This window comes from Nicotiana attenuata, chromosome 3 (genome assembly GCF_001879085.1).
Source record: "Nicotiana attenuata strain UT chromosome 3, NIATTr2, whole genome shotgun sequence".
NCBI classification, from domain to species: Eukaryota; Viridiplantae; Streptophyta; class Magnoliopsida; order Solanales; family Solanaceae; genus Nicotiana; species Nicotiana attenuata.
Genome location: NC_031991.1, coordinates 60,872,305 through 60,882,928, shown reverse-complemented (window position 1 = coordinate 60,882,928; position 10,624 = coordinate 60,872,305). Strand labels below are relative to the sequence as shown.

Genomic DNA, 10,624 nt, shown 5'->3' with positions numbered 1-10,624 from the left:
CAGGTCGGCGAGTTTCAAAGAAGAAGGCTCCAGTGCCTGCATCTCGCCAAGCTATCGCGTCGGCTGGGATGCAATTTGCTTTAGCCGGGTCTGCTCGAGGAGGTCGGACTCAAGCTCCGCCAATGAGGGACTCTGCCCCTCAAACTGTTATTGTGCAGGATGAAATCTCTTCCCATCCCATCTATCATCTTGTAGACGAGCCATCTAATCCTGAGGAGACACCATCGAGGAAAAGGCGAAGGGTGGAAACCGGTAAGGTCGTCGTTGCTGACATCGAGCCGGAAACATTTATTGCTTTGGAAGTAGAATCTGCACTTGCACCAGACGTAGAGACCGTTTTCACGACAGGTGTCGTTATGGAGAGGAGGCCCTCTGGGGTTGAGGCGGTTCGTGGAAGCGGAGAGCTTACACGGGCCATAGAAGGTGGCGCATCATCGGCAGCCGGGAGAAGTAGGGCGGTCCCTACGGGGGACAACGACTCTGGCTCGGACGTCGACCCTGAGGAGGTACAGGCCTTTCTGGAGAGGAATACTCGTGTGGAGATAAGGACGGAGGGTCCTAACTGGCACATAGTCATTCCCGTGGACTACAACCTTTGGACCAATTCAGAACGGGCGGTGCCGGCCTTTGCTCCCTTGAGCGGCTTCTGAGAACACGGCGCTACGGGCGATGAACGATGCGGATCTGTCGTTGGGTATATCCGGCATGGATCTGCGAGTAAGTGTGTTTTTTCTTGTTAGGATTTGTTTCGCATGTATAATTTGCTTCGTACTGACTCTTCTCTTTTTACATGTCAGACTCTTGTCATGTGGATCGAGCATGACCGGTGGGAGGAGCGGAGGACGACCATCTTTAAGAAGATGACCTCCAAGTACAAGGAGTACCGCACCAAGCACCGAACGCCGACCGACTTCTTTAGCCAGGACGGTGAATTTCAGTCGCTTCGCGATGGGCTCAAACAAAAAGATGATGAGCTGACGAAGAAAGATGAAGAGCTGAGGGAGAGGGACAATGAGCTAATGAGGGCCATCGATGGGTGCAACGAGCTTGAGGCAGCTCTAAAAGCCAAAGAGGACGAGCTCGAGGTGAGCAAGGGGGTGATGGCTGAGAACGTTGACCTTCAAACGTAGGTGGCATCCTTAACGCCTGAACTCGGGCAGAGGGAGGCAATGGCTATTGATCTAAGGGGTGAGCTGAGTGCCAAGGTCGAAGAATTGAGTCGTGCCGAGAAAGGCAGAATGGGCGCTATGGCTAAAGCGGCGGCCTTAGAAGATGCCCTCCGTGTTTGTAGGTCCGAGCGGGCTAATGAGGTGGAGACATCGGCGATTAAGGTGGCGAGGTTAGAAGAACGGATCCAGGGTTTGGAGTCAGAGTTGTCTGGGTTAAGCGAGCAGGTCTTTGTCTTGAGGGCTGAGGAGGTGCGACGGCAGTCACAACCGTCCACATCTCATACTTCTGCTGATCCCGGTGTGCCGCGGGAGTTGTATGAGATATGGGTCCACGCCAAGGCTCAACTTGACGTGTATAAATCTTTGAAGGCCGTCGGGAAAGTTTCCGAAGCAGAGCTTGAGGGCATCCGTGTCAAGGCACGTGCAGCTTATGAAGCTTGTGGTTACGACTCTGGTACGCCTGGTGGGGATGAGGATGACGACGCCGCGGATAGGATTGTCTCTGATCCTTGGTATGATGATGAGTACGCCGATGGGGATGATGTGGCGTGAAGCTGTTGTACTTAGTTTTTGTTTTGCTTTGCTATTTTATGAGGGCGTCTTTGAGCCCTTTGTAAAAAGTATTGTAATTCGACAGTTGAAATGGACAGTTCCCTTTTTGCTATGTATTTCTTGATTTCCGTTCTCTTTTCTTTTCGCTGCGTGGGAAGTCCCTGATTTTTTGATGAGATCGAAGTTTGATGCGGTCGAACATCGAATAATTCGAGCGAAGTAGAACACTAAGTAATTCGAGCGAGGTCGAACGTGAAGTAATTCGAGCAAGGTCAAATGTTAAGTAATTCGAGCGAGGTCAAACGTGAAGTAATTCGAGCGAGGTCAAATGTAAAGTAATTCGAGCGAGGTCGAATGTGAAGTAATTCGAGCGAGGTCGAATGTAAACTAATTCGAGCGAGGTCGAATGTAATCTAATTCGAGCGAGGTCGAATGTAAAATAATTCGAGCGAGGTCGAATGCAAAATAATTCGAGCGAGGTCGAATGTAAAGTAATTCGAGCGAGGTCGAATGTTAAGTGTAAAAAGACTTGGTGGAGTGTAAAGATGCTGCTTTATTTCATTCATTGGAGAATATTACATGTTTCTGTTTGTTTCATACATATATTGGAGAAGTTCCCGTGTACCTAGTCCCTTCATCGTTCGGCCTGGAGAAGTAGTTGGCAGGCGGGGCGATGAATTATACTTGAACTTCGAGACATCCCTTCATCGCCTCGTTAAAAACCTCCCCGAGAAAACCCAATTGGACAAAACCCGGGTGAGGGGAAAAAAGTACAACTTGGAGGGCGTCCGTTTTCAGAAGTTGAAGTATTTGAGGTGGGCGACGTTCCAATTGTTTTGTAGTAGCTTTCCCTCCATTGTTTCTAGCTGGAATGATCCTTTGTTTGCTGCTGCCGTGATTTTGTATGGCCCATCCCAATTGGTTCCTAGTTTGCCTTCTCTTAAATCTTTGCTCGCCTGTGTTTTGACCTTGAGTACATAGTCTCCGACTTTGAGTGGTCGTACTTTGACTCTTTTGTTGTAGTACCGTTCTGCTTGTTGTTTTTGGGCTACCATTCTTATGTAAGCCATGTCTCTTCGCTCCTCAGCTTCGTCGAGGTCTTGTTTCCTGTTCTCGTCATTGCTTGGTCCGCTTTCATTGGAGCATCTCAAACTAGGTTCCCCGACCTCGATTGGTATCATGGCATCAGTCCCATAGACTAGTGAATATGGCGTTTCTCCTGTGCTTGTTTTTGGCGTGGGGCGGTATGCCCACAGTACTTCTAGTAGCAATTCCGGCCATAGTCCCTTGGCGTCCTCAAGCTTCTCCTTCAGGATATTTAGTATTGTTTTGTTGGAGGATTCGGCCTGGCCGTTACTGGCAGGGTGATATGTCGTGGAGAGTATTCGCTTGATGTGCCATTTTTCGAATAACTCGGCGGTCTTCTTTTCGGTGAATTGGGGTCCCTTGTCACAACTAATTTCTTTGGGGATGCCAAAGCGGTATATGATGTTTCTCCATATGAATGTGATAACTTCCTATTCACGTATTTGGGCGAATACACCTGCTTCTACCCATTTGAAAAAATAGTCAGTTAAAACCAAAAGAAATCGTATATTACCTCGCCCTGTTGGGAGGGGTCCGACGATGTCCATTCCCCATTTGATGAATGGCCACGATGATGTAACGGAGTGGAGGTGTTCGCTCGCTTGGTGTATTATAGGAGCGTATTTCCGGCACTGTTCGCATTTCTTGATGTAGTCGGCGGCTTCCGTCTTCATTGTGGGCAAATAATAACCTGCTCAAATGAGGCATCTGATGAGGTCCCGATTGCCGGTATGCGCACCGCAGTGGCCTTCATGTACTTCCTCGAGGACGCGTCTTGTTTGGTTCAGCCGTAGGCATTTTGCTTAGGGGCCTACAAACCTTCTTTGTAAAGGTCGTGGTTTATGATGTTATACCTGGCCTCCTGCATTCGAAGCTTCTTGGCTTCCTTTTGGTCTGATGGGAGTACTCCCTCCTGCAAATATGTTATAATATGATTGCGCCAGTCCCAAGTCAAATTTACAGAGTGTACCTCAAGTTGGTCTATCGACGAGTGGAGGAGGGTGACCACGTTTTCTCTCGTAATGTTTTTGGTGGTCGCTGCTAACTTAGCTAGGCCATCCGCCTCGATGTTTTGTGCTCGAGGTATCTGATCGAGTCGACATTCGTTGAATTCTGGTAGCACTGCCTGGTACCTTTGTAGCCTCTGCTCTTTGATTTGGAAAGTCCTTGTGACTTGGTTGACAACGAGTTGTGAGTCGTATCTGGGATGACTCGTCGTGCTCCGTATTTGAGAGCTAGCTTTAATCCTGCAATTACGGCCACATACTCGGCCTCATTGTTAGTCATATCAGGGCATCATATGGATTAGCGGATGACTTCGCTTGTTGGGACCTCGAGTACGAGTCCCAGTCCAGATCCTGACGCGTTGGATGCACCGTCGGCGTATAGGACCCATAGGTCGGGTAGACCGAGCGAGGTACGAGAAGTTTCTTGCTCGACCTCAGGCATTATTTTGGCACTAAAATCGGCGAGGAAGTCGGCGAGCACCTGCAATTTTATCGTTGTTCGCGGCTGATATGTTATATCGTGCTCACTCAATTCTATGGCCCACTTGGCCAATCTCCCCGATAGTTCGGGTTTATGAAGGATGCTCCGTAGGGGAAAGGTCGTTACCACCGATATGGGGTGGCATTGAAAATAGGATCAAAGCTTTCGTGAAGCTATAACCAATGTCAAGGCCAATTTTTCGAGGTGAGGGTACCTCGTTTCGGCGTCGACTAGAGTTTTGCTAATATAATAGATTGGAGATTGCGTACCTTTATCTTCACGGACCAATATTGCCTTTACCGCGACCTCTGATACAGCCAAGTATATCATGAGGCATTCATCGGGTTCTGCTTTGGCGAGGAACGGGGGCGAGGACAAGTATGCCTTTAGTTCTCTTAGGGCCTCGATGCATTCTGCATTCCACTGGAGCCCGTTGTCCTTTTTGAGCACGTTGAAGAATTTGTGGCATCTGTCGGAGGATCGTGAGATGAACCTCGATAGGGCATCTATGCGGCCTGTCAATTTTTGCACCTGTTTCTTGCCGGTTAATACTTAAGGTATTCCCTCGATGGCCTTGATCTGGTCGGGGTTGACCTCGATGCCTCTTTGTGATACCAAGAAGCCAAGGAACTTGCCTGAAGTTACGCCAAAGGCACGTTTTTCGGGGTTCAGCTTCATGCCGTATTGCCTTAGTATATCGAAGGCCTCTTTCAGGTGGTCGATGTGGTCTTCCTTCCTTTTTGATTTGACCAACATGTCTTCTATGTAAACTTCCATTGTTTTGCCGAGTTGTCCTTGAACATCTTAGTGACCAAATGTCATGACTCTGTAATAGTACGTTCCTTGATGGGTGATGAAAGTAGTCTTTTCCTGGTCCTCCTCCTCCATGAGGATTTGGTTGTAACCTGAGTAGGCGTCCAAGAAGCTCAACAACTCGTGCCCTGCTGATGCGTCAATAAGCTAATCGATATGAGGCAACGGAAAGGAGTCTTTCGGGCATGCCTTGTTTAGGTCCGTGAAATCCACACATCCGCCACTTCCCATTTTTCTTTTTCACCATGACTACGTTGGCAACCCATTGAGGGTATTATGATTCCCGGATGGAGCCGTTAGCGAGTAGTTTATCCACTTCATCGCTGACGGCTTCGTTGATTGCGGCATTGAATTTTCTTCTTATTCGTCGTACTGGAGGGTAGAGGGGATCGACGTTCAACCTGTGTGTGGCAACGTCTTTCGGGATGCCTGGCATATCTGCATGGGAAAAAGCAAACAGATCGTCGTTGTTACTTAAAAACTTACTGAAATTTACCTGGCTTGGAGAGTTTATGGCCTATGTAAGACTTTTTGCTATTGTCACTGCTGTCTAATTAGACGGGATCAAGATCTTCTACCATTGACCCTGCGGCTTCCACGACATCGGGGTCCTTCATAACGTCTTTTTGTTCGTTGAGTTCAGACCCCTACTTTGATAATTGTTGTGCTTCTAAGTCCGTTCCTTTTAGCTGTTGAGTGTATGTACAATCTTGGGCGATGCGATAGCATTCTTGGGCTGTGCGTTGTTCTCCTCGATGCTAAATATCCCCCACGGAATAAGAAACTTGATTACTTGATACAAGATGGACGGGATGGCCCTCGTCGCGTGTATCCATGCTCGTCCTATGATGGCGTTGTAATATATGTCATGGTTCATGACATGGAACGTTGTTTCTAGGGTGATGCCTCCGGCCAGAACGGGCAGCGTTATTTCTCCCGAGGTTCGCTCGACTGCATTGTTAAAACCTGTTAGTGTTATGCAGCGTGGTACTATCTTGACCTCGAGTCGCATTTGTGCGAGAACTCGAGGGTGAATAATGCATGCGCCGCTTCCGTCGTCTACCATTATTCATTTTACATTAGTATTTGAAATACGTAAAGTAATGACAAGAGCATCAAAGTGAGGAAAATTCAAACCGTTGGTATCTGACTTATCAAAGATGATACTTTCTCCGAGGACATCATACTGTTCGTGGGTGATTGATCGCTTCAGTTTATGTGTGGTGGTAAACTTTACGTGGTTGATTGCTGCTTTGTCCCCACCACCGATGATCATTTGAATGGTACGGGCAGGGGATGGAGGCTTTGGAGGGCCTTGGTGTTGTTCTCGTCCGCAGCCGAAATTGGCTCTTCCTCGGTCGCTCATCAGCTCCCTTAGGTGCCCTTGGTGGAGCATGTTCACTACTTCTTGCCGCAGGGCTATGCAGTCCTTAGTTTTGTGACCTCGCTCCTGATGAAATTCACAGAGGACGTTCGACTTTCAGGTACTTGGGTCGGACTTTTGGGATGGCTGTCCTAACATAAGGCTGATGCCTGTCTCGATTGAGGCGTGGACCTGACTGGTCTCTTCGACCGTCATTACGATGGTCTTTCCTTGGCTCTGTTTGGACTGACGTTAACCGTTGGATTGGACCGTTAAGGTCGTCCTTGTGTGCTCTCACCTCAGCGCAGTAGGCGTTGTGAATTTCTTCCCAAGTGGTGGGAGGGTATTTCATGAGTCTGCTTAATAGTTTTCTTGTCGCTCTTGACCCATTCCTCTTTAACCTATTTTGGAAAGCTGCCACCGTCATCCCTTCCGATACATTTGGTAAGCTCATTCTTACTCTGCTAAACCGAGCCAAAAAGTCCATGAGTCCCTCGCCAGGCGATTGCCTAACGACGAATATATCATTTACCCTGGCTTCCGCCTTCTTAGCCCCGGCGTGGGCGGTGACGAACTTGTCGGCCATTTCCTCGAACGTAGTTATAGATCGTGTTGGTAACTGTGAATACTAGGTTAGGGCTCCCCCGGTTAAGGTCTCGCCGAACTTCTTTAGTAATACTGATGGTACTTGCTCCTTTGAGAGGTCGTTGCCCTTTACTACTGTAACGTAATGAATGATGTGATCTTCGGGATCTGTCGTGCCGTCATATATCTTTAAATATGGTGGCATCTTGAAGGTTTTGGGTATGGCATGCGGGGCTGCCTCCTCGCTGTATGGTTGTTCGACGAATCGACCGACATCCCGTTTTTGTAGCAGTTTTGGGGAGCCCGGTATCTTATCGACCCTTTCTTGATGTTCCCTCATCTGGTCGCGGAGTTCTTTGTTCTCGTTTCCATTTCTTCCATTTTCTTCAGAATGGCTACAGCTGCATCATTACCTGCGTCAACAGCTGTGTGAGTGTCACCTGTTGGGGGAGCGGGTTGCTCGTCGGCGATTGCTGTGATATCCATTTGTATGACGTTTCTATTTGCCCATCGAGCGAGTTTGTCGAGTATGTCGCTTAGAGTGCTCCACGTCTCCAGTAGTTTTTTGATTGCTGGTGGTGCTTCCTCAGCTGTGGATGTGGAGGCTCCCATTTCACGTGAAGCTATTACACTTCCATGAGGGGGAGGTGAGTCGCTCCGCCTGGGCGTAGCGCTCGACGTCGTGTTCTATTCGCCTTCTCTATCAACCTCGTTGATGGTGGTCAAGAGGTTGGTAGTGACGTCTACTACTGCTTTCAGTCTTTCATCTCCTTTTCCTGCCATTATTAGTTTGTGCATACTAGGAAAAGATGGATGATGTTGTTTTTGTTTGTTTTTTTTTTCTAGAAAGAACTAAAATTTTAACTAGAAAGCTCCCACTGATGGCGCTAAATTATTTCATCAAAAAGTGTTAAACTCTTTGTTAAACTAATTAATGATGAGATAGAGAATGAATCCTAGTTAAATTTAATCAGATCTAGATAAAAAAAAACTTGGACAGATCCGTGGAGTCAGACCACGTTTAAGAGTAACAAGATCAGACACGTGTTCAACTTTTATCAATGAATATTGTAATAAGAACATGCAATAAATGTAGACAATGGTAATAAATGTAATAAAGAGGAATTTATCACCCAAATATTAGACGGTTTGGGTGACTCTCCTTCCTGACAGCATCGTGGAACTAAGATAAATGTAGATGTGGATCTTGTGAAAAAGGAATGAATGACGTGAGTAAAGCTATAGAATCAATGAACAAGACAATATTTGTATATTCTTTCAAGTCAACTCTTTACAAAGTGCTCTTATCAATAAGTGAAGATCCTCCTTTTGTTCTTTATCTCTTCCTATTTATAAGGGATATCCCCATGAAACTCTAAAAAGTACAACATAAGGAATATTCATTACTTCCCATATAGCTATTTCTAAATCTATCCTACCATTACTTCTTTACTCCATTTGCTCGTCCTTAGCGATAACCCTTCTGAAGACGACTCCTCGCTATTTTGCCGTAGTCGACCTCGTCCTCGACCCTGTTTATCTGCAGTTATCAAGCCGTCCAAATTTAGATCAATACACTATATTGATTCGTGTGGATTCTCAAAATATACAATAATCTTAGAAGTTCCAATGTGCACACCTACCATATTTTTGAAGAATTCGAATAACATAGACAAAAAGTACTCAACATAGCAAATGGTGTGGAAGACGTATTTACATTTGGATTTTTCTAATTCCCTAATGACAAGAGAGTCATGTATACAGTTCCAATTGAACCCATAACTTTGGACATAGAATATAAACTCATTAAATTTAAATATGAATACCCCAAGCTGAAAAAAAGGCCTGAGAAACTAGAAATTGAGAACTTCGTAGATCTTGGAAATTTCTTCTTCCATTTGGACTATCTTTTTTAGACATTGGATTATGGGGCACAAGCCCTAATATTTTATTGAAGTTTCAAGTTTGTCTATAGCAGTGTTTTAAAAGACTTTTCTAGGAATCGTCTCGGGAAGGGATATGTGTGGGGCTTAGTTTTGTGAGACTTACGCCACGAAGCGCTCGATTATGCGCCTTAAATATGCCTAACACTCAATGCTCGGGACTTGCCCACAATTCCTATGTAAACCTTGTGTTAAATTCACTATTTATCACTGTTGGCCCTCAAAATTCTTCAACAAATAAATGATTAAAGCTCTTTTTATCTATAGGAATATGAAAAATGTGAATAACTCAAATAACAAACGATAGTATTGCATATGAACTAACTGAGAATATCGTGAGGTAGAATATCTCTTCTGAAATGGATAACCAAAATTTATATCTTTACTTAATAGATCTTCATGTCTTAATTAGTTCTATGTCTCACTAAATTGTCATATATTTATTATTTTACTCTTTGAAAATAAATTTATATTTCTCATGAAGGAGTAATAATTTAAATTATAATGTAGATAAAATTTATTGAATATTTACTTTTAAGGAGGTAAAATATGCAGTTTGATAACATTTTGTAAGAAATTATGATTTCTAATCGTTTGAAATTTAAGACGTTGTAATAAATTTATATTTCATAATAACTTTAACAGTATTGCATTATATATACTTGTAAAACACGCTGGATGTTTTGTATTTTTTTTGTTATAATGCTATATTATTAATTCATAAAATTAAAAAATTAAAGATCTATAGGACTTACGCCCCATGTCTCGAGGCTTTCGCCTTGCCCTGTATTAAGTAAAATGCTCCGCCTCAGGCCCTCGCCTTTTAAAATACTGGTCTATAGCAGCTGTCTGCAGACATTTAACGAAGTATAAACTCGCATTGTACACTACAGCGAAAGCCTCAATGGGAGAAGAAGAATGGTACTTTTTTAACCTTAGAGATCGGAAATATCCAACTGGACTTCGCACAAACCGAGCAACAGAAGCAGGTTACTGGAAAACAACAGGCAAAGACAAGGAGATTTTTCAGGGAGGAATGGTTATTGGCATGAAAAAAACTTTGGTTTTCTATAGAGGAAGAGCTTCTAAGGGTGAAAAAACCAACTGGATTATGCACGAATATAGACTAGAAACAAATCTTGCCTTTAAACCTTCAAAGGTATTTCGGAAAATAATGCTATATTGAGTTTAAGTTCTATGCATGCGATGAATATATAAAAGAGAACTAATTACTTAATCATGTTACTTATAAGGTATTTTACTAGCTAGTAAGTTTTTATGATGATCAACTTTAATTGATAATCTAGTAAAAATGATAAATAACTTGTTATATCATGTTAATTATCTTACATTGATAGTGACACCGTCCACGTTATCAGGGGCGGATTTACGCCTACCGATGCGGTGTCACGCGACACCGCTTCGTCGGAAAATTTTACTAAATATATGTATTTATATTGTATGAAAACAGATAAGTAGGAAAAAATGATACTAATTGACATAGTTTGTGTCTTGGTGTGTTGGTAATGTGCTTTATTTTTCTTTATTTGTAACTTAAGACTCAACAAAATCAATAGACTAAGGTTAACCAATCATTTTTACCCCCTTCATTTTATTTTGTAGTT

At 44.2% G+C, this 10,624-nt stretch overlaps 1 protein-coding gene across 1 annotated transcript in view; it reads left to right on the top strand.

Moving 5' to 3' along the window:
- Positions 9,904 to 10,624, top strand: part of LOC109224418 (protein CUP-SHAPED COTYLEDON 3) — a 1,359-nt gene continuing 638 nt past the window's right edge. Inside the window, exon 1 of the mRNA XM_019388999.1 lies at positions 9,904 to 10,158. Within this exon, the coding sequence (XP_019244544.1) occupies positions 9,904 to 10,158 (255 nt within the window). The remainder of the gene's footprint in view (positions 10,159 to 10,624) is intronic.